The 23,368-nt window shown below is 39.4% G+C and overlaps 1 protein-coding gene across 1 annotated transcript; it reads right to left on the reverse strand.

Moving 5' to 3' along the window:
- Nucleotides 1-1,422: 1,422 nt before the first annotated feature.
- nrap (nebulin-related anchoring protein) lies at nucleotides 1,423-23,169 on the reverse strand. The gene is made up of 45 exons (XM_078279861.1): nucleotides 22,997-23,169; nucleotides 21,204-21,279; nucleotides 20,927-21,021; nucleotides 20,254-20,348; nucleotides 19,983-20,070; nucleotides 18,469-18,573; nucleotides 17,934-18,041; nucleotides 17,646-17,753; nucleotides 17,398-17,502; nucleotides 17,022-17,129; nucleotides 16,808-16,915; nucleotides 16,280-16,387; nucleotides 15,495-15,611; nucleotides 14,704-14,808; nucleotides 14,422-14,529; nucleotides 14,013-14,117; nucleotides 13,747-13,845; nucleotides 13,507-13,611; nucleotides 13,279-13,386; nucleotides 13,040-13,147; nucleotides 12,746-12,943; nucleotides 12,538-12,642; nucleotides 12,332-12,430; nucleotides 12,141-12,245; nucleotides 11,075-11,182; nucleotides 10,756-10,913; nucleotides 10,181-10,334; nucleotides 9,969-10,073; nucleotides 8,460-8,558; nucleotides 8,123-8,227; nucleotides 7,891-7,998; nucleotides 7,504-7,617; nucleotides 7,201-7,398; nucleotides 6,737-6,841; nucleotides 6,345-6,443; nucleotides 6,128-6,232; nucleotides 5,891-5,998; nucleotides 5,239-5,550; nucleotides 5,056-5,160; nucleotides 4,696-4,794; nucleotides 4,440-4,544; nucleotides 4,208-4,315; nucleotides 3,683-3,994; nucleotides 2,659-2,814; nucleotides 1,423-2,526 (listed from the first exon to the last, which is right to left on the reverse strand). Exons 2-45 carry the CDS (start codon nucleotides 21,211-21,213, stop codon nucleotides 2,242-2,244), a joined length of 5,448 nt encoding a protein of 1,815 aa, XP_078135987.1. The 5' UTR covers nucleotides 21,214-21,279; nucleotides 22,997-23,169; the 3' UTR covers nucleotides 1,423-2,241.
- Nucleotides 23,170-23,368: the final 199 nt, after the last annotated feature.

The following is a 23,368-nucleotide window of genomic DNA, read 5'->3' on the forward strand; positions in this document are numbered from 1 at the left end:
TTTTAGGGTTAATGACACGTGTTAGTGACAGCGCACCTTGAAACAGATGAAACTTATTGGAGACAGCAAAACAATTTAAAACATTATCGGTGACGGCGCACCCGCACATTGAAACCATTATTCATGTCTGCGCATAGGCACAAACGTGTGTAGGTTGATTATTAGTCAAAAATAAATATGTTCTACTTACATCACAGGCGCACTCTCCGGTCTGTTCGTTGTGCGAAGCAGTAAAAGCACTACAGTTGTGGTGACCCCCTCCCCCCCAGCGTGCTGGTGCTAGCATTAGCAATCTCGTCTTCAGCATGTTTTTGGAAGCTTTGGTTTTTCTTTCTCGGCTGTTTTAAAATTTTCGCTTCTGAACCCCGCTTTTGTGTCTGTACTCCAAGCTCGTCTCTCACTTAGCTAACTGTTACTTTACTGTCTTGAAACCTCACTAGCTAATTCTTTTGTGTGAATTTTGTTATTGCAGTAGTACGCATGTCCATAATTACTATAACCCAGAATTCCGCGGGCACAGTTTTGAACATCAAATCGCCCATTAATCCTTTTTTAACTACATTTAGAAATGTTTTATAGAGGTGTGAGTCAAACACTTTATGTTTGCATATGTAAAACTGTTATGTTATTTAGTTGTACCGTAATTCATTTGGTAAATGTATGAGACACCATCGAGCGGATTATAGGCTCGTTGAATACTTTAAATACAGCCGCCTAGATTTGCATTTTGGTAGGTTCAACGTTAGATTATTTTATATGATAATACTTCCACCAGTGTAGGCGTTTCTCGAAGTGAGCTAACGTGCACAATACCAGGACCCTGAAACAGAAACAGCTGAACGTCGTTTCACCTCCACTTTTCAGCCAGCTGTTGAACGTCCGTGTTTTCCTGATGCGTGATGCAAAACTCCTGAAGTCTACTCATACAGTCTATGGACAGCAGCATGTTATGTGCAGGGACTTTGCAGGGAGGCGTTCACATTCTGGCAGTAGCCTATGTTTATGAATGTGAAGAATCTGCATGCAACGTGCTATTGCAAGAGCTGTTAATGCAGTCACGTCTGCCTTTTAAGCTATTGGTATTACAACAATGTATTAAAGGAAGCAAAGGTTTTTCCAAACTATGAGATTATATGTTTTAGATAACTTTTTTGGCATCAGGCTTGTGTTACACCTGCAAAATGCTACTCCTTTCCTCAGTGGTCTTCTACAGAAAATATATTCTTAACTTAATCTTTCTAACTCTACAGGGGGACCCAGGTGAACCCTTGGTGTGTGAGCAAAATGGCACACGCTGTATCACCAATGTGGTGAGCTAGGGTGTCGGCTGTGCTGAGAGGAACAAGCCTGTCCACGTGTTTACCAGCTGGATCAAAAGCCAAGATCAACTGAACTACATAGTTCAGTATTTATTGTGGCGTTTGCCCTAAACATCATTTATTTTGGGAAGAAAAACAGACCACAGCTTAGTTTGCCTTGGGAAAAAAAAACGTTTATTAGCAATAAAACCAAGCATTTACTCCCAGCCCAGCTTTGAGTTAAAGGGGCACAGATACGAACTCAAGAAGCTGAACCTGCCAGACAAAATGTAGATCACACATCATTTCAGAAGGCCTATGCTTTTTTCTCACTGAGTCTAGCTCAAAGTGCACTAGATTTGTAGACCTTGTAAGAAAACTACATGTTTTGAATGGCTGCGACAAGGTTTGTGCCTTGTTCATTTTAACTTGTAGTCTGTGTTCATCTTTAAAAAAGATAAAAAAAAAAAAAAATGATTTGCAGTGCTGGCCATACATTCATCTCTGGTCCAGCTTCCTATCTTCTAAACACACTCAATATACTTTATTAAACAACCTGAATTCAGTTTTGGTATTCTTGATGTTATTGCTTTAACTGGTGTTGAACGTGGTCCGTCAGAAGCGATTTAACCCATTCAGAAGTTTTGATAAAATGTAAAACTTGTTTCTTTCTGAATTCCTTTTTTGCTCACCACATACACTGACAATCCTTTTAACTAACTTGACAAGTCCTGTCTTGATTCAACATACTTAATCCCTTCTGTCAAATCATTATTTTACAGTTCATTGTTGCACCTACAGTAGCTCTGTTGTAACTCGGTGTGGCATCTCATGTAACTACAGAGTCATTTCATTAAAGTAGATACCACATAGCACCTGTAAAGTTAACACTTTCTGAAAGTGGCCATCTCTAAACACTACGATCTATACAAAATCCTCTGATCTACGCGTCTTCTATCGCAGCAGCTTTAATAGACATGGACGTCTTGACTGTGTTCTGGAGGGCAGCCGATGAAGACGACGAGGTGGTGCTGGAATTCTTTTCCATGGATTTGAACGAGGATGTGGTGGTGGTGGACTTTTTCTGGACAGTCTGGATGGTCTTCTTCCTCTTAACGTGAAGGACCTCCATGGCGTCCATGTTGACGCCTTGTTGAATCTCCTCGCTGGTCTCCACCTGTTCTGAAGTCTGCTGTTGCTGCTGCTCCATCTGCTGCTGGTGACGCAACTAATAGAAGGAGAGTTAATAGGATCATTTTTAAGAAACTTGATCACTTTATTGTACCTAAATTTGTTCATCCCATGTAGAAAAAGATTATCCATAGTAAATTACTAGAATTCATCTTCCATGTTCCCTCACCATCATCATGTGCTGATAATTTGCAATAGCCTCGTCAGTGGTGACTCCCTCAGCCAGCCCCAGCTCTGCAGCCCGACGGGCCAGCTCGGCCTTATGGGAGCCGGGAGGGGTCCAGCCCACTCCTCTGATCCAGTTCAGGTCTGACTTGTAGTTCACCTGCAACAAAAGGGAGCAACAATTAGGGACATTGATATTGTAGGAATTACATTTGTTAAAATGGGCCTACAAGACAAATACTTAGATGTGGTCTCGCAATATTTCCAATCAAAGTGATCCCAAAAATCAACCAGTATTTTTACACTTGAATACTATCCTGCCCCAAGTTTACTGTACGTCACAGCAAACAAACAATTGCCTTTACACATCCCGCTGATATGGAGCAACATTAGCATTCACCATGTAGTCTTGTTTCTGGGCATCTGATGAAGTCCAATATTCACTCTCCTTTTAGCTCAGCATTTGGTTTCCACCAACTCCAGAGGGAAATATCTGGCTCTTTAGCTGCTAAATGCTCCACTGTGTTCACCAGCTAGTTGCCAACTGTCTGTCTGCCGTTTGGTGTTGGGCAGGTAGCATACAGTCTTTTTTTTTTTTTTGCTGAAAAAGCTACTTGCTGCTGCGGCCGAAAACAACACTAATGACAGTGGTTGTTGATGCGTTTAGGATATGCACAATGTAAGGATTAAAAACAACTGAAATATAAAAGGTATTAAAGTATAGATTTTGACACAGGGTTGCTTTATAAGGGCAACAATATTAGCTAAAAATGCAACCTTAGGGACCTTATCATTTTAGTTTTTCTTTAGTGGTGCATATTACCAAAGAAATTTGTAATTAATCAAATTACCATAAAGTCATTGCCACAAAGTGAACCTGGGGTCTTCGAGGCCCCTGATCTAAAGAATTCTTCAGTGTCACACAGATAGTAAATAAATGTGAATTAAATGATTAGGCTTGCTGTAACAAAGCCACTTAGAAAACATTTTTTACAATATACTCTACATCTTCATGCAGCATGTCTTACATCACTCTGCAGCTTGTAGGCCTGCTTGGCATGCTTGACATTGAGCTGCTCGGTGTCACAGGTGTAGTCGTGGAGCTTGCTGCGGTAGGTGAGGTCACTAGCCTGAGCCTGACTCTTTTTGGCCTGCAAGAACTCAGGCTGGTCGGCATGGATTTTGTAGTGGCCTCGGTCCTCCTTGGACTGGCGTTTGTACTCCAGGTTGCTCTGGAGTTTGCTGGCTGCCAGAGAGTGCACCATCTTAGGGTCGTCCTCCACACAACGCAGTCCCACCTGCTGACCCTTCTCCTTCAGATGGGACTCCTTGTAGCGGAACTGTGGGAGGGAGAAAAACAACGTTTTCAGACTAACTAAGAACAAACAAAACTTCTACAGCTTAATTAAAGTTATTGTGACCAAAATGTTGTTTTAGGGATTAAAATGACATGCAGCTACTTTTGAATGCTCTGCCTTAAAATGAGTTAAATACTTTGATTATGCTAACGGGACTCAAATCTTGTCACAAACCAAACTATCACATGAACTCACATCACTGGCAATTTCTCTGGAGGCCTTGGCAGTTTGGAAGGGAATAGCATCCAGCCTCAGGTCATAGCCCAGATGTTTCACCTGCTCCCCAGACGCCTTGTAAACTTTCTTAATGGGAGAATCATTTTAAAGATAAAAATGTCACAAAGTGAAATTGTTTTTTTTCCAATGTGGATTTGAAATCATTTGCTTGTATTTAGGATTGTGAGAAAGTATCTGAGCCGTGCCTTACATCACTAATCTGCTGGGCATTCATCTTGGCTCTAACAAAGTCTGGATCATCCGAGTGTAAAGTGTACTTGTGCATGTCGTCATTCTTTCCAGATTTGTACAGTCTCTGCAGTGTAAAGACATGAGCAGGATATCAACATTGTCATTAGCATCACACAACATCCACTATTTTTGTGTTTAGGATTTTTCAGTTGGAACAAACAAAACGTACAATGACACTGAATTATTTCGTAAGCATGTTAATCTTTTTACCCCACCTCACTGCACTGTTGATAGCTCGCCTTAGCATGGACTATATCAGGAGAGTCAGTCACTGAGGTGAACTTCAGGCTGTCTGGCAGCTGACGATACTTCTTCTGCATCAAGGAAGATCGCACACACACACACACACACACACACACACACACACACACACGGCTGAGACTTGTGTAAAATTAAGTCATGTTTAAAGTAAAATGAACCATAGGCTTTATTTAGTGATAAAATAGTGAAAAAATAGATATGGTCTGGAAGATTCAAGTGTAAGATTACTTACTTATTTTTCCTGCTTACGGCCCTATATGCTATAATGGACATATATAATATTTTAACTAATACCATTTGCCACATCTACTCACATTACTTATAAGTTCTCCAGCCTTCTTTGCTGACTCCAGTTGAGGTGCACCCACACTGTCCCAGGCCACTCCTTTCATGGAATTGAGGTCTGACTTGTAGATTTTCTAGACATAAGGCAATAAAATGTGTCAGTCAAGTTGACTAATATTAATAATTTTCCCTTCCTCAGCCACACCTCTCACCTCACTCTGCAGGTCGTAGGCTGTTTTGGCCCACTTGACCTGCATGTTATCAGGAAGCACCGTGTACTCGTGCAGTCTCTTCCTGTAGTCCTGCTCGCTGGCGAGGGCCTGGGCATTCTTAGCTGTCACCAGGTGAATCATGTCTTGGGTGAGGTGATACTGCCCACTGGCCGTAAGCGCGTCCTTGCGGTACTCCTGGTCGCTGGCCAGCCGGCCCGCCTGCAGGCAGTGCAGGAGACGCGGGTCATCCATGACGCTTTTGATCCCAATGTGCTTCCCTTTTTCCAGCAAGTGGTCGTGTTTGTACTTGTTCTGCAGAGACACATAAGTAAGAGCTGTAGTTCACTGTAATTCAGTGCAATAGCCCTGCTATAAATCCTACTTTTCTCAAGCTTAGAATGCACATTTTTAAACTCGGGGGTTTATTCAACTCTATCATCATTTTAAAAGGCTGTACTTTGTGCTGCTGTATTTGGATGCATTATAGGCATTGGACATGTGCATGTGGTCTCTCTATAGGTGGATATTTTTGACAAATATTAGATATTAGTTTTTTTCGACTTCAGTTATTTATATTTATTTATTTAACCTTTATTTAACCAGGTAGGCCGTTGAGAACAGGTTCTCATTTGCAGGTCTAGTATGAACTCACATCACTGGCGATGCCTGTGGAGCTCTTGGCAGCCTGGAAGGGGATGTCCTGCATGGTGAGTTTGTAGCCCTGAGCCCTCAGAGTGTTCCAGGACTCTCTGTACTTGATCTGGAGCAGAGCGATAAACAACAAATGATCATGTACTTTAAAATAACACATACTATGAATAAAAAGTCACAGATGTTTACAGTATAATGCATTTGGTCTAATGTATAAGGTCACAGGAACTTATACTACCTCACTAAAGTTGGCTGCATTGATCTTTGCTTGTGTGATCTCTGGTCTCTCAGTTGTTACAGTGTAGTTATGCTGATCATTCACCCCTTTCTCTTTGTACAAACGCTGGGAGAGAGATATAAAACAGCGTAGTATTCAAACAACAGGATTCACATGTGCAACTTAATTAAGCCAAGGTTACTAGAACGGAACTAAAAAAATGTGCTCGATGTCTCACTTCATTTGTGATCTGTCCACTGAATTTGGCATGGACGATATCTGGAGAGTCAGCGATAGAAGTGTGCTTGAAGTTGTACGGCTGCTGACGGTACTTTTTCTGTTACAGAAGAAACAACAAAGTTAATCTCTGTTACGTTTTTGTAGATTTCAGGGTGAATCAAGTCGATTTTTTTGCATTCTTAACAAGGAAATCAACATTCAAAATCCAGAAAAATTGCAATATCAACACACAAGATATGTTCATGATTACATATCGTAGAATAGACTTTTTAAGATCTAGACCTACATGTAGGCAAGAGCAGCCTTAAGTACTGTATGTACACTTAAGAAATTGAAAAAGGAATTAAAAAAAATAGCAACAGAGAAAACAGAAAAAAGAAGATGTCCTACATCACTGATGAGGTCTGTGGCCCTCTTGGAGCCTTCAATCTGCAGAGCCCCAGTTGCTATCCAGGCTGCCCCACGCAGGTAGTTCAGGTCAGAGCGATACACTTTCTGTGACAAACACACACATGTAAATACAACTTTCAATAAACAAGACAAAGACTAGATATGCAACAAATTACTAAAGTGAAATACTGTATGTATTGTATTAAAAATCTTTGATCAATTACTCCTTTAGACTTTGTGCTATCTATTACAGAGGTGATGCTACCTTGTGTGGTGGCTAAAACACATTTATAATAAACACTTTGTTTATTAAATAAACTAACAGGAAAATCACTCAACATATTTCAAAGTTTGTGGGTGTTGTATGTAAGATCCAATTGAGTGATCAAACATTGGTTGAAAAAGTGTACATTCAAATTTGCTGTGGCAACCTGAAAAATGTAATGGGTTTTTTTCTGTCTCACCTCACTCTGCAGAGCGTACGCTTTCTTGGCCGCCTGCACCTTCATGTCATCAGGATGCGAGGTGTACTGATGCAGGGTGAGCCTGTAGTCCTGATCACTGATCAGCGACTGGGCCTTTTTAGCGTGGGAGACCTCCAGCATGTCCATGGGCAGGTGGAACTTTGAGAGCTCCTTCGCCGAGTCCTGCTTGTACTTAATCTGGAGAGGGACAAAGGAACGAGGGAGGAAGAGAGAGGGTGTTTGTAACATAACATATTATTTGAATTATTATTTTTTGCCTTCTAAGTAACAGTTAGCACTTACACCACTCTGCAGTCTGCTGGCATGGACCGAGTGAGCCATGTTAATGTCATCCTGCAGTCCCTTCAGTCCGATCATCTTTCCTTTGGTCTTCTCAAATTCTTCTTTGTACTTTTGCTGAAATGACAAATCATTCACTTTCAAGATGCTGTAGTGAAATGCTGTGTAAAATGTTTTAAGGCATCAGTGTGTTCCATAGTCAGTTCAACTAAAATGAATGACATCATGTACATATAAGCGATCTGCTGTTAAGACCATTATATAAAAGAGTTTTAGCTGTTCTTTAATGTGCTACTTTCTGTGTCAAAAAATAATCAGCAACTCAAACAAACAATTTTTAGGCCAACAGTGAAAATTACATAATGTGATAACAAGAAGTTGCAAGCTCACATTGCTGAGAATTTCTGTAGACGCTTTGGCAGACTGGAAAGGTATGGCATCCAGACGCAGCTTGTAGCCGCCATCACGTATCTTAGTCCAAGATTCTTTGTAACAGCTCTGAAAATGCAGATATGTAAACTAAGTTCAAGACCTCACACACAAAGACAGCTGACTGGATTGATGTACTGGCTGTTTGATGGATTTCAAGTGTCTGTGTGAGTTCTTGTAAGTGTGGTTTTACCTCGCTGAGGTTCATAGCATTGAGCTTGGCCTGAACCATCTCAGGCAGCTCTCCGCTGAGTGTGTAGTTGTGCTTCATGTTTTCACCCTTCTCCCTGTACAACCTCTGTAAAGAAGAACACAGGGCATTACTGAACACTCAATATACCTCTATTATTTATATACTAGACATGTTAAGTTTGGCACAGCTCCAAGTTCACTGAAAAAAGATCACAAGTATACATTTTAGCGAGATGTGACAAATTATAATATTCATAGGTGACAGAAATACATCAGATTTACTGCATTTTAGTTGCATACTGTATCTGGTGAATTAAACAAATGAAAGCTGAACTTACATCAACAGCCAATTTGTTGCTGAGTTTGGCTTGAACCATCTCTGGAGTGTCTTCAATACTGGTATACTTCAGAGCACTCGCGTCCTGACGGTACTTTTTCTAGATAAGAAAAGAGTGATGAATATCTAAATACTGTCATAGTGAGATAAAGCCATAAAAAGTGCACATGCATTTGAATGACAGTAGAGGGCACAGTATCATCACAAACAATTGAACTTGCAAATTAACTACCTGGCAAAATTAAAATCCTTACATTTTTTCTATATTTTTTTAAGATAGACAAATATACAGTACATACATAGATAGATAGAAGTCTGCTCCGGAGGAACTCAAGACTCTGTTCTATTTATGTACAGTCATTTCATGGTCTAATGTTGGTAACCCTGACTGGAATGATCCTTAAAATAAGTGGCTTCTTATAAAGAGGTTATGAATAGAGTCTGGTGTTTTCCAGTCTGCACTGGATGTGTCACAGAAATATCTTTATGTACCATTTGCAAGCATTTACAAAAATGGGTTTATAAAGTCTTTGGATAAAAAGGGTGTTGTGACAAAGAGGCAAAAAGTTTAGGAAGGAGTTGACAGGACAATAATTTTGCTAGATTATTATATCTATAGAAATTCAACAGACTCTTACATAATTAGTTATCTCATCTGTGATATTTTCAAAATGTCTGACGACCTCTTGGGTTTGTTCCTCTAAATTTGTTAAATGTAAACGTAACTCAAGGTTCATAAACAGATAAGATATCAGAGCTTGGACGTTTCCCTGATGAAGCTGCTGAGCTCTTATTCCAAATTATGAACACACCAAGAAGCTTTAACACTGGTGTTAATGAGGGATGCTTCACAGCTTTCCCTCAGAAGGTCTGGATGGCACAAATGACATTTTGTCAATGCATCCTGTGTTTCCTGATCCACCTTTAAATCTCTAAAAAAGGGTGATGTAATACTGCAATGTAAGCACCGTGGACCCACAAACTTAATTCATTTAGTAAAGAGAAAGAAGCAAGGAAAGAGGGAGCCCTAATAGTGAAGTTGAATCTTTTTTTATATGTAACAGCTTCAGTTACTATAATCAGTCTGGTCTCTAGCCGGGTGTAGTCCACATACTTAACCCAGTATCTAGAGAACAGGAATGGTCCACAACTCTTTAAATACATTCTGACCAAAGCTGTAAACCTAGATATGTGCTTTCCAGTCAGATGTTACACAATCATGCTCATCACTTTCTAATGCTCTCTGTGCTAATTTACCTACATAGCACGTCAGTGTGGTCAATCATATACTGCATGGTTATTGGTTTAAATTACATTTGACTTCCAATTCAATTAACCATAAATGAGGGAAATGTTAATGAAGGTCGAAGATGGAAACTGTTGCTGTGTGTTAGCATTTAACCATATAGGTGAGGACATTTATCTTTTTAATTAATACTACCCACAAATTCACCCCTTAACCTGCAGCTGATTTCAGCAGTGCACTCTGGGTCATAGGGTTGGAGGTTACCTCGCTGAGGAGCTCCCCGGCTTTCTTCGCCTGCTGGACATCGAGAGATTTTGAGGCCTCCCAGCCAACACCCTTCATCCAGTTCAGATCTGACCTGTACTGATTCTAAATACAGATACACACAGCTTTTACGTTTTACATTCCTGTAGTGAATGAATCATTTAGCATAAAACAAGTTGGTATTTGAATGATGAGATGATGATGAGACTTACATCACTCTGTAGTCCATAGGCCTTCTTAGCCCAGGCAACGTTCATATCAGTTGGCAGAGTAGTATACTCATGAAGGACAGTCCTGTAGTTGGTCTCGGTTGCCAGGTCTTGAGCCTTCTTGGCATGGCTGATGTTCAGCATATCCAGAGAAACGCTGGAGATGAGATTGATTTCATACAGTAAAGAGTTTTGTTTCAAAATGACGCAAGATTTAAGGCCAGTTCTCATGGTTTTATGCTGAAACAGTACTCTTTGGCTATTATAACGTTATTATTTCAATGTAATTATGTTTTAAGAAGATGTCTATGATTCTTACCTCTAAAAATTACTGTGAATGCTGAATTAAAACCTCTTTTAAACAACATTCTTTCGGAATTGTAGAGCTCTTAAATCATCACAGCACACACAGTAATCAAGTGTTCTGTTGTTTATCTTACCAGCTTTATAGCTTCAGTTAACTGTATTCAACTGGTGTATCAGGTGTGACATTATCCCTGATAAATTGAATCTGGTTCTGAAGTCCCAAGATTGGAGACACGTGTTAAAAAAGGCTCCATCAAGGTCAAGAGCCTCACCTGTATTTGCTCTTAGTGTCCTCATAGTCCTTCTTGTAGTGGCGGCCACTCTGTAGTTTAGTGGCCAGAGCAGAGTGGGCCATCTGAGAATCATCGCTGACTGACTTAATGCCAATCACCTTGCCTTTGTTTTTCTCATACTTCTCTCTGTATTTGACCTGCAAGGATACAAGATATTAGTGGTTTCACTAAAAAGCCAGTCTATGATTTTGTTTTGTAACATTGAAGTTAGAATACAGTATACATTATTGCACTTGGAAAAAAGAACTTTCTCCTCAGGCCAACCTTAAAGATGCAGACTGTTTTTAGAATAACTCACATCACTGGCAAGGTCTCTTTTGGCTTTAGCAGTGAGTATAGAGAGAGAGTCCAAATGTAGCTCGAAGCCCTTTTCCCTCTGCTTCTCCCAGTTGCTCTTGTAAACTTTCTAAAACAGAAGTAGAAACAAAAAGGATATGTTTGGTTTAAATATTAATTTAGGTTTCTTAATTTTCTATTAATGGACTAAGTCACTGGTTAATAAAATGTATACAGTATATGAAACACAGTTTATTTTGTGCCTGATGGGAACAACAAATAACTAAGAATCCTGTGTTGAAGACCATAAACAAGACATGTTGAGCATGATTGTTGCCCAGCCACAATTAAAGTGAAGGGGCTGCTACTGTTCCGTATATTCTTGACATAATAAATGTAGGATATAAATGAAGGCAGCATCACGTAGTTTAAGTGCAGTGATCAACAAACTATTACTGTTCCAAATTTAGTCTATTTTTGCAAAGGCTTTATTGAAGTACACCAGACATAATCATCATTGGAAAAGAAGACTGTTATAATCAACAGATAGAACAACACGAGAAACAGTTAGACAACTGTATTAACTGTGGATGAAGCAATACTTTGAAGGCTCTAGCCTCTAGTCACGTGTAAATTGGGTGGAGCTATGGAGCCAGGAATTATGTAATACCACCAAACTCTATGGACTCATAAAAATGATAATCAGATAGGTTGTCCCACCCTAATAGGTACAACAAAACAAGCTCATACTGTCCTGATTAGAAGTATAATTAGGCAATATACTGTATGTGAAAACACCTGTGTGACTATGGGTGTGCAGGAGCTATAATATAGAAAAACACAACTATGATGTCCAATACTTGATTCAACAGAATAAGGTATATACTGGGGCTGCATGGAATGGAAAAAATATGCAATGTGTGATCCATTTGATAGAATTTATTAAAATGATAAGAGATGTTACAAAACAAAGATTTAAGACTATTATCTGCTTAATAGCTTCAATAATCTTCATATTGTTGTATAACTCTTGCATACGCCAGTGTTATCATATATCTTCTCTTTGCAATGAAATGCACTGAACTTACCCCACTAAGAAGGTCGGCGTTAGCCTTTGCTTGTCTGAAGAGGGGTTCATCTTTTGTCATGGTGTACTGGTGTATCATCTGTTCTGTGTTTGCTTTGTACGCCAGCTGAAAATCAGTCAGATAGACATAGGATATGAGAGTGAGTCATAATTAAAATGTACATAATTCTAGCTTTAAAGTGAAGACCTTACGTCGCTCTGCAGTTCCTGGCTCTTTTTGGCATGTTTCATGGAGAGATCATCTGCAACTTGGGTGAACCTGATGCTGTCTGCCTTCTGACGGTATTTAGTCTGCGATGAAAAGAGAAGTGGATACACTAGATAAACAGTGTATGTAATATAGTGTATAGTCATTAACAAACTGAAATATGTACACACAAACACATTATTGTACTGACATCACTAAGAAGCTCTCCAGCTTTCTTGGCCTGGGCAACATTCAGACATCCTTCTGTCTCCCAGCCCACTCCTTTCATCCAGTTCAGGTCTGAACGATACTGGTTCTGTGGAGCAACAGAAAGTGTCATTAACCAGGGAAAATACTTTTGTATTGCATTTACCATTTAAATAACAGACTAGGGCTCATCCCCTCCTCCCGTCTCTCACCTCGCTTTGCAGGGAATAAGCCTTTTTGGCCTGCTTGACCTTGATGTCATCAGGCATGACGGTGTAGTCGTGCAGCTTTGTGCGATACTCCAGGTCGCTGGCGAGGGCCTGAGCCTTTTTGGCGTGGCTCAGGTTGATCATGTCCAGAGGAAGGCTGAACTGGGCCTGGCTCTCCTTGGAGCTCTTTTTGTACTCAATCTGAAGTGGTGAAGATAAAAAAAGGTTCATTTTAAGCGTTATGTGTAAAATGCATTTTAATGCCTGTAATTACTGATAACAATGACTTCTGCTTACATCACTGCTCATCTTGGCCACGTGAAGAGAGTGTAGAGTCTTGGAGTCACTCATGTTGACCCCCACTGCCTTTTCCTTGTTCTTCATGTAGGTCTCTTTGTATTTAATCTAAAACACATGCACTAAATTAATTTAATTTGCCAAATATTACATTACACTAAAGGTTTTTACTCAGACATTAGCTCTGTCTCACTAAGATTGTATCTCCTTGCAGTGGAGAAGAGTGTGTGTTTGCTTACATCACTTGCGAGGTCACGGGAAGCCTTAGCTGCTTTGACACTCAGGTCGTCCACACCGATGTCGCAGGCTTTAGACTTGGTTTTCTCCCACTCCTCCTTATATTTAATCTGGAGTGATACATTCAAGTGATCAGATTATCATTTGAAGAATGAGAAGTGATTTTCTGTAAATGTGATTGAGCTTGTGCATGTGCATGCATATATGAGAAAATGTCTGTGGTAACTTACATCACTGCACAAGGCAGCATTGGCTTTGGCCGTTTTGATTTGGGGCAGGTCCTGGGATAGTGTGTACTGATGTTTGGTCTTTTCGTAGCCTTTTTTGTAATTTAGCTAAAAGACACATGATTAACACATTTGAACTCTACACTCAGCTCAGCACTCATTAGTACAGTGTGCAGCTAAAACCTGCTGATAAAGTTGGTATGATCACCATCAATCCTTTTTGTTATAAGACAGTTTACTTACGTTGCTGACAAGCTGAGTGTTTTTCCTTGCTAAAACAATCTCAGGTGTGTCTGTCGCTTGACTGCACTTGACCTGGTCAATATGTTGCCTGTAGTTCTTCTGCAATCATATAGGACATTTTTTTTTTCAAATAAGAAATGTATCACATAAGATGATCCACCTTACTGAGAAAAAATATTTGTACAATTAACTACTAATGTAATTTGCATATAGGTAAAAGAAGAAGAAAAAAAAGACACTTATGGATTGGATTTGAGAAAACTCACATCTTTCAGTGGGTCAAGTTTCCTTTGGCTTTGGTAGCCTGGTGTGAGGGTGGCTGGGTAGTTGTAGTCACCCTGCTCCTGTTCACAGCCTTGTTTATACGAAATCTGGAATTTACAAGAATACTATATCAGTGATTTTACTCTCTGGCACATCAGTTATTTTTTTAAGTTTCATAATTCAATCCCCATACATTTTTATAATAAATACTATACTGATCATGTTTATGCTTTTTTCAGAAAAACAGAATAGTAGGTGAAGGAGAATAGTTATCTAAAATCCAAAATGTTAGCCCTTGATAACAAAACTAGATCTAAGCAGAGCCAATTTAAATATGATGTTGTATGTAAATATTATTTGCAGTAATATTTAATGAATTTCTATCATAAGTCCATGAAAAACAAGGCTTACATCACTAGCCAGTTTCCTGGCTTTCATGGCATGCATGGTCTTCTTATCGATTCCTGAGTCTCCATGGTGGCCCTTCATGTCACTGATGTACTTCTCTTTGTATTTGTTCTTTTAAAAATATAGAAAGATGAAAACAAAAATCAGTATGCAGGATTGTATGATACAACCTTAATATCCACACGTGCCCTTATTAGACATTATTATAAGTTTGTTGTACTTATTTGTAATTTATAAAAACAACGTTAAATAAATTACTTGATTGAAAAAGTCTGTCATGCTTACATCACTTGTGAACTTGGCAATTTTGGCAGCATTTTGAAACTGTGGTGTCTCACAGAAATTGATGCTGTGACCTTTGGTGTTCTCCAAGTCCTTCTTATACTCCACCTGTTAGAAAAGATGAAAAATTACAGCAGCTGCTTTGTAACATTTTCCATCGCAACACCCTTTTTTGTTGTTGAACAGTCGGAGCTTTTGTTATGTGCTAAATATAAAGTGCTTGCCACTAATCAGTCACCATCACTGACACTCCATCATAACTCAAGAGTCACTGAGACAAACCTTTAATCTTAAATATGCTTTGCTAAGCCTAAATATGACTTGTCAGCTTTACCATTAAAATACCACACAGGGAGAATTTTGTCACCTTTGAATGGTTATTAGAGTTAAATCCGAACATTGTTCATTGTTCACAGACAAGCAAATAACTAGTGGCATTTCAATGTCATGTTCCCAAGGCTCAGAATAGTTGCTTAAGAGTAAAGCACTGTGCTCCTGTGTGAGCTAATAAGTAATATTAGTTTGACAGGATGTCCTGTGGCCTTGGAGGTAAGCTGTAACCACACCGGACAGACATGAAAGAAATGCTGAAAATGCAAGTAGGGTGACTTCATGTCTGCTGGAAACTGACACAGTATGTCCAATATTTAAGCTCTTAAACATGCACACATGCACTGAGCAGCAACATGTTTACCAGTAAACGCTTTGTCATTAAGCTAGAAATAAGATAAAAGCCTGGATGAAGTTCTGGTATTTGCCTTGAGAGCCTGACAATCACTCACAAACAAGCTCACCTCACTGACAATCTTGTTGATCTTTCGGGCGTTCTTTAGTGCCAGATTGTCCTCGGATGTCAGGCTATGGAAGTGTGAAGTGCCCTTCATCTTGTTTAAGTCCTTTCTATATGTTAGCTGCAAAGAGATGAAAGATGATTGAGTGCATATAGGAGGACAATATGTTGCGTTTCTTTTCTTCTTTTTTTTTAAGATGATTTGTTGGGCATTTGTAGGCCTTTATTCGACAGGACAGCTGAAGACATGAAAGGGCCGCAAGCAGCAAAGGGCCGCAGGTCGGAGTCGAACCTGAGCCTGCTGCGTCGAGGAGTAAAGCTCTATATATGGGCGCCTGCTCTACCAAATGAGCTATCCAGGCGCCCATATGTTGCGTTTCTGTAGGAGATTAGCGGTGCACAAACATGCACACACAGAGTCTAATTTAGTCAGTGTGGACAGTTTAAAGAATGACAACACACAAGGACGATTTCACATTGTAGTCCCTCAGCCATTCTGCCCAATGATGACAAGGCCAGATGATGGATGAAGCTGTAGCTCTTACACTCTACACTTTGTTATGTTTTGACAGCATTTATAACCGGTTCACATGGTTAAACAATGGATACAGGCTCCATTTTTAGATGGACCAAGCTTCCAACTACTTTCATGTCGGACTCAAGATGTATTAAAGTCTCATGAAGGTCCTACTTTATGTTTATCAAAAATATGGTATTTACAGTGTTTATTAACACTGCACTAAGTTTGTTTATTCTGTAAATCAATGTTGCTGTCAGGTTGATACTCACATTGCTAGCATTTTCCTGAGCCTTCTTTGCCAAATGATAACCAGGAGTGATCATGGCAGGAAAACTTCCTTTGCCTCGTTGCTGCTCATACTCCTCAGTATAGGCAATCTGCAAACAGAGGATAACTTATTTGTAATTCCAAAATTACAGGAAGTAATACAAATAATTCAAAAAGCGCTGTAAACAATTTTCTAAACATTTTTTGTGGATTAAAATTAAATCATACAGGATAAAGTGTCAATAACGTTAACACACCATTGTGGGTCTGAATCCCAAACTATGAAAACCTAAAAAATAACAAGATGTGCCTAAGTGCTGTAATATGCACACCATGTATCCTCTTAATTTTTTTGGATTGGATTGGATCTGACAAGCGACCTCTGTTGTCTCTGCCTACAGTATATTTTCTGTGATTCACTGTCATTAATTAAAGACAAAAAAACTTTGAACAGCATATAAAAATAATGTTGCGTCCTATATGGTTTTACATTAAACCTATTAAAAAAACAATAAAAGTAAATGTCCTACCTGGCTGAAGTTCTCTGCGTTTTCTCTGGCGTGAACTGCTTCAGTTACTGCTGCCTCAGTGCTAGCTTTACCTCGTATCTCCTGTTCATACATCTGACGATACTTTATCTGATTGGGCACCCATTAAAAATCCATTACCAACCAATGATCAGAGGTCTGCAACAGCATTTGTATGAATTCAGTGTGATTGTATATTTTTATACTGGCTACTTACATCACTGGCCTGCTCACCAGCCTTCTTTGACATCTTGTATCCAGGTGTAAGATGTGCAGGAAAGCTACCTTTACCTCTCTGCTGCTCATACTCTTCTGTATAGGCATACTGGAGGAACAAAAGCAATGGTTCAGGCACACACCTACAAGGTTTTTGTTTTTAGATTAATTTTTTGGGCATTTTAGGGTGGGGTGCACGCTCTACCAGGGGAGCTACCCAGGCGCCCGAACCTACATGATTTTAAAGTTAACAGAGTTAACAGTAAAATACTGTAGTATTGCTTTATAAACTGCTCTAAAGTGAGATACAACACAATAAGATATTATTTAGTCTAGACTAGACTTAGTCTTAGTCTCATGAAAGACTTAAAGCTTACATCGCTAACAATTTGTCCTTGTTTCTTGGCCAGAAGCACCTCCGGGGGGTCAACAAACGTGGTGTACTTTGAAACTCTCTCCTCATGTCCTTTTTTATATTCCAGCTGCAAATAATAAAAACAAAGAACTTGATTTGGCTCATTATAACGTTCCAACAACCACTGACAGAGACACATATTCACCTCAAACAAATTGCTTCGATTTTAGCTATTTGGTCCGGAACTATTATCAAAAGGAATTCACTTACATTACTGGCCAGAGTGTTGGCTGTCTTAGCAGCCTGGTAACCTGGTGTTATCATGGCAGGGAAGCTGCCTTTTCCTTTGGACTGCTCATAATCTTGTGTGTACTTAACCTGCCAAATAAGCACAAAATAAATCAAGGCATTTGACCAATGTTGATGCAAAATAGTTTAATTGTGTCTGTTAGGCATTTACACAATCCACACTAGCAACAGTGGCTCTTTATTTATTTAAAGACACAAAAATAAACTATATTTAGCTTTTATTAATAAATAAATAAAAAGTGTCCTCACATCACTGATGGTCTTCTGGGCCTGAGACATTGTTACTATCTCCTGGTTGGTCACCATGCCTGAGTACCATGTCTGCTGCTGTGAGAACTCAGACTTAGACTGAAAGGCCTGTTTGGATATAGAGGACAAACTTATTCATTTCCAGCCATTAATTACCTGTCGTGCCTGTTGGACGTTGTTAAATCAGCCACCCAGCCCTGCTTTACTTAACCTCTATTAAATGATGGTAACAATGATGGTGGCAAATGACAATTCACTACATTGTAAATAAATCTGTCTACACAGTTGTCAGCAAAGCCCAAATATTTTTTTAATCAATCAATTTATTTGTTACATGAAATCATATAAAATACAATTTCAGTATATTTGACCAACATCCAATCCTATTACAAATACAAGAGAGTAGATGAATGCTGTTTGCAAAGAAGGTCAACGGTACAAGGAACAAAAGGAGAAGTAGGACTGTTTGATCCAAATTTGGGCTGAAACTCCCTTTAACTAGGTGTGATGGCCAGTTGCTCTACCAGGAGCTCACCTGGCTGGCCATCTGACTGGCTAGGCGAGCCTTCTCCAGCTCCATGGACCTCATGTCATGGTGGAAGGTGGACATAAAGCGCTCGCCATCTTCGCGATACTTCAGCTACAAGTGCACATAGACGACAAGCATTAAGCCAAGGCCAGCACACATTTGCACGTACACACGTCAGACATAGACATGTTTAAAGCATCCACTTTGGTAGTTGGATGCATAAAAATGACAACAAATAAGAAAAGCTAACTGTCGGCCCACACTGATATTACCCTGACTAAAGACCCACAGAGCAACACATCACTCTATTCTTATGTTGTCTACTTCAAACCAGACAACCTGAGCTTACATGCTTAATGACGAAGGGATAATATTGGTGTGCTGTAATAATAACTGAGATGTTCCAATCAAGAAGCTGGAGCTGCCAGGAAAACTAATATTAGTATAGCTTGATTGCTGGGTATAAGAGTGACTTCTCTGGAGCATCATTGCTAAAAGGGCTAACAATAAATACGTGACAGGACTTTCTATCAAAGCTTAATGTAAACTTTTAGTATCAGCCATTTTAAAAGTATCACCAAGGGACTAATGAAAACAAAATCTCTGCATGTTAAACCTAGCAAGACATTTTAAAGAGAGTTCAGTGGACAGGGTTTAGGGTCACTTAGCATGATCTGAAGTCAGCCCTCAGATCAAATATCAACAAGTTAAGTCCTATATCTTTAGCGGCATATAGCAGTAGCTGATGAGCTTGCTAGCCCACTGCTAATACATGCATAAAAGCATTGCATGAACTCGTAGACACAGACAGAAACAGACAGACGGGAACAGGTGGCAGTGCAGAGGAGAAGAAGGGATGCAAGGCTGTGTATCCTGATGTATAATTTTAGCCCCCTAAAGCATAAAGTGGGCTAAGCAGAGGGGGTTGACTCGCCTCTGTCACAGGAACAGAAATAACCTGAGCTGCACTCTCCATTCCACACCACTGCCGTCACCATAGACTTAGAGCAGCCGTCTACCTCTCTCTCTTCCACTTGTAAAGACGGAATTAGACCTTTTTTGATCTGACTGTAATGGATACATCTTTTTGGGGCTCCAATCTTGAACTTTCTGATTGTATGTGTGTGTGTAGGTTAATAGATCTGATTCATATGTGAGCTTATCAGTGGTTGTGTGTGATGAATTGAAAAGCAGGATTGTCCATTTCCAACTACATTTTCATATTTTTAATTTAAAATATTGTTGTACTTAATGAGAATAATATTGGTATACTATTGACAAATTTAACTATATTTAAATTCAGTTGTAATGCATGCATCAATATTTTTTTTTTTTTTAAACATAAACAATGACCACTATGAATAGCAATCTCATGACAAACCAATGATACATGGTCATTTCACTCATGGCATAGACATTGACTTATGTCAGTCTGTCAACAATACACCATGGCTAAGATCAAGGCCGAAATATTTTGTCATGTTGCTGCTTGTGTGTTTTTGCGTGTGACATCATCTCACCTCACTGCTCGCCTTGCTTTGCTTCTTTGCGTTGACGTTGATGGGGGTCTCATAGACACTTGTGAATGTGTTGTTCCTTGGATTGTGTCTGGAGAGATGAGATATGAAAAAAAATGTTCATCATTTTAATCACCAATTTTAAGTTAATGGAAACAAAAGGAAAAAAGGAATCTATTTTCACACTTGCCCCTAACTATAGATTTTTGATCAGTTTTGGGAATTATACTCAAACAAGTGATATCATCAGGTGTTGCTGGTGCTTAGTACTTACACAGAGCAGTATGGCCTTTTCTTGTGGCTGACAAAGTTATTGGCAGTGAGCACCATCTTACAGACATCACAGTGAAAACACGCTTTATGCCAGTTCTGACAGGAGAAAAGACAAATAACATTATTATTCATGCGATTGTTAAACTGTATACCTCTTGCTTTTCATCTCACAGGTTTTTTACATTTCATAGCAGCATCCTGTGAGAGCAACGTAGATGTTTTTCATGCTGCATATATTACAACGTAGCGATCGGAATGCATTGTTACTCATTTTACATCAAACATATGCTCGGATCCATAGCACATTAAAAACTTTTACTTAAAGAAGCATGTCATTTAATATACACTATGTTTTAAAACTAGTTTCTTGGCAGATTTTCTGTACACTGAGCCATGTATTGTATTTGACGCAAAGAAATCCTTGGTATAACTTAAATGTTGACATATTTAGGTGAGAAATGTGTTCTGAGAGAAGTTGATTTATAAAAATATAAAATCCAGTGCCTCAGCTCTTTTGAAAGATTGTACCGCATATTAATATTAATACATTAATACTGACTTTCTTGTTACTTTTACAGCCGTTTTAAGTATTTTATTTTAAAATTGATTTTTAAGATGAAATGCTCAAAAGACACTAGAAACTTTCTTGCGATCACAATATTTCTGTGTATTACCTGGTCAATGCAGTTGATCTTCTCAGCCGGGTAGACCACAAACCCACACCTGGCACAGGTCTGCATTGTGAAGTCTTGTCCTTTTCTCAAAAAACCTTTAGGAAGAATATTAGATGAAGTGAACAAATGAGAAATGTTGGCCAAAAACAAGAGTCAGGTCAGTCAGGCGACAGTTTAGTGGAGGAACTGGCAGTGACTCCCCAACAGTTGTGGTAGTGCGTCTCTGGTGGTGGTAAACTTAGCTCTGTGACTGTGAAACTTTGAAACTGTCTCTTACTTGACACCATATCCTATGATGGACCAACCCCCTTCCATGTACCATGGTAGAAGACTGGCTAAATCCAGCTGTCTGTCTGCAGGGAGAGAGAGGGGGACAGAAAGAGACAGCTAGGTCAGATGTCACTGTATATGTGTAATGATCCTGAGTTGGACAGCTAGTTCAACTTTGGGCATCTCGCCATGACACTAAGACATAAAAGCATAATACATTGTGCAATAGTTTTACTTAGCTTCATCAGCTAAGTATGTTGACACATCAAAATAATTTAACTCTGGTTTTTAGCAGTTCTTGATTTACTTACAAAAAAAGTGCCAAGGGCAAACTGCACAGGAATAAATATGGACATACAAGAAGAAAATATTGACAACTAAACAGACAACAAAGTTAAACATACACAAAAAGGGTAATGAATTCCCCAAAACAGCCAAGGCAGACTGGCTCATCAGACTACAAAAGTTTCTTGGGTCTTGTTTTTAATCACAAAGTCACTTTAATAAAGGCTTTTTAACTTTTGTACCAAAACAAAAAAATGTTGTGCCTTGACTTTTTGGGGAATTCATTCTTTTTTGTTGACACTAATTGCCTCTTTAAAAAATACCAGTTTCTCTCAGTTTAGGGCCAAAAAAACAAACTGAGATCTCAGAAAAAGTGCAAATAGTAAGCCTCCTTACTTTCTTTTATTTAGATCCTACCGTGCCTTGAAATGGCACAACATCCAGGTTTTATCAATGGTGCTGTCACTGTCCGTACTGTTTTTTACATGATTGTAAGTGGATCACCAACTCAAGTAGTCAAGCACTACTGCTTATCTATTACTGGCCAGTTTGGCTACCCAGTGGTTGTAATGTTTTGATTAATTTAATGTATGTGTTTTTTTTATATGCCTGTTGTATGTAAGTTGTTGTATGTTAATTGTATTTCTATTACTGTCTTTTTTTTCTCTGTCACTCCTCTATTGTTATGTAGTGAGTGATTATACTGTTGGGACCCCCTCCAAAACGAGATGATACATCTCAAGGGCTGTATCCTAATACATTTGAATTAGGTGTCAGTGTCCAGACAATATCCAGCAGAAGAAGTAGCTCTACGTTGTCAACAGAGAGAATCCTCCGATTGTTCCTGTTTCACTGTCCATCTTAGTAGAACACACCTTTACAATAACTATAATAAAACTGTTTTGGACTAAAATGTCTCTTTTTATTTTATTTCCAAAATAATACACAATTGGCTTTTTGCATTTGTCACAGCACATGTACATGACAGTAGCTTTAACTGCAATAAGTACACAAACTGCTTTATGAGACGAGAGCTGTTTCAAGGGGCTTTCACACCGCGGCGGTAACTCTGACTCACCGTCTCCAGTCATTTGGCGGCAGAGTGGAAGCGGTTTCGCACACTGCGGTAGGGGCATAGACAGTAAAAGAAAGTATAGGTAGGATAGGGGTGAAGCGGTGGACAAATTCTGGTCTATCGCCTCCTAGAGTAACTAAATACTACCGTCCTGAACTTCTGGCGGGAACCGCTTTATAAACGCTTTGCTTTTTGGGGAAACGCTCTTGCAGCTAAGCGGTTGCCGCGCGGGCGGCGGTGTGAAACCAGTTTAGATCAGCAGCAGCTGCACTTAATTAGCTTCCAGGCCGTGGGCGGCTAAACAGCTCATTAAAACAACCATGGTGTTTAACTTAACACGTTATATTCTGACTGGTTTTGCTTTACCATGTTCCTCCAAGTAAAACGTTTGGTAGCCAGGTAACGTTAGCTAACTCCCCAGGATAATCAACTTATCTTACTTCAAGAAACGCCCAACGGAGTTCGTCCTGACGATAACTTCTCTCTCAACGGCCACTCTACAACTTGACAGTTTTCTCTCTGGCAATAGTGCCAACTCCACTCAATTCCACGTCTTGGAAATCTTAACGTTAGTTTAGAAATGTCTTATTTCACTCTCCCTGTAGAGGTCCCACACACCTGTCTGAAATGCGTTGGGAGGGAGGGGTTTAGGGAACATCTGTAAATTGGGGCTACACAGAAAATAATCAGCAGGTTACAAATTCAACAGTAGGCTACAACATGTTCTCTTACTGATCAGGGACTTTGCATAATTGTGGTAGTCTGTAAACAGTGAGAGCATGATAACAATATGGTGTGGGGTATTTGTCTTA

Source organism: Sander vitreus, chromosome 21 (assembly GCF_031162955.1).
Source record: "Sander vitreus isolate 19-12246 chromosome 21, sanVit1, whole genome shotgun sequence".
Classification (NCBI taxonomy): domain Eukaryota; kingdom Metazoa; phylum Chordata; class Actinopteri; order Perciformes; family Percidae; genus Sander; species Sander vitreus.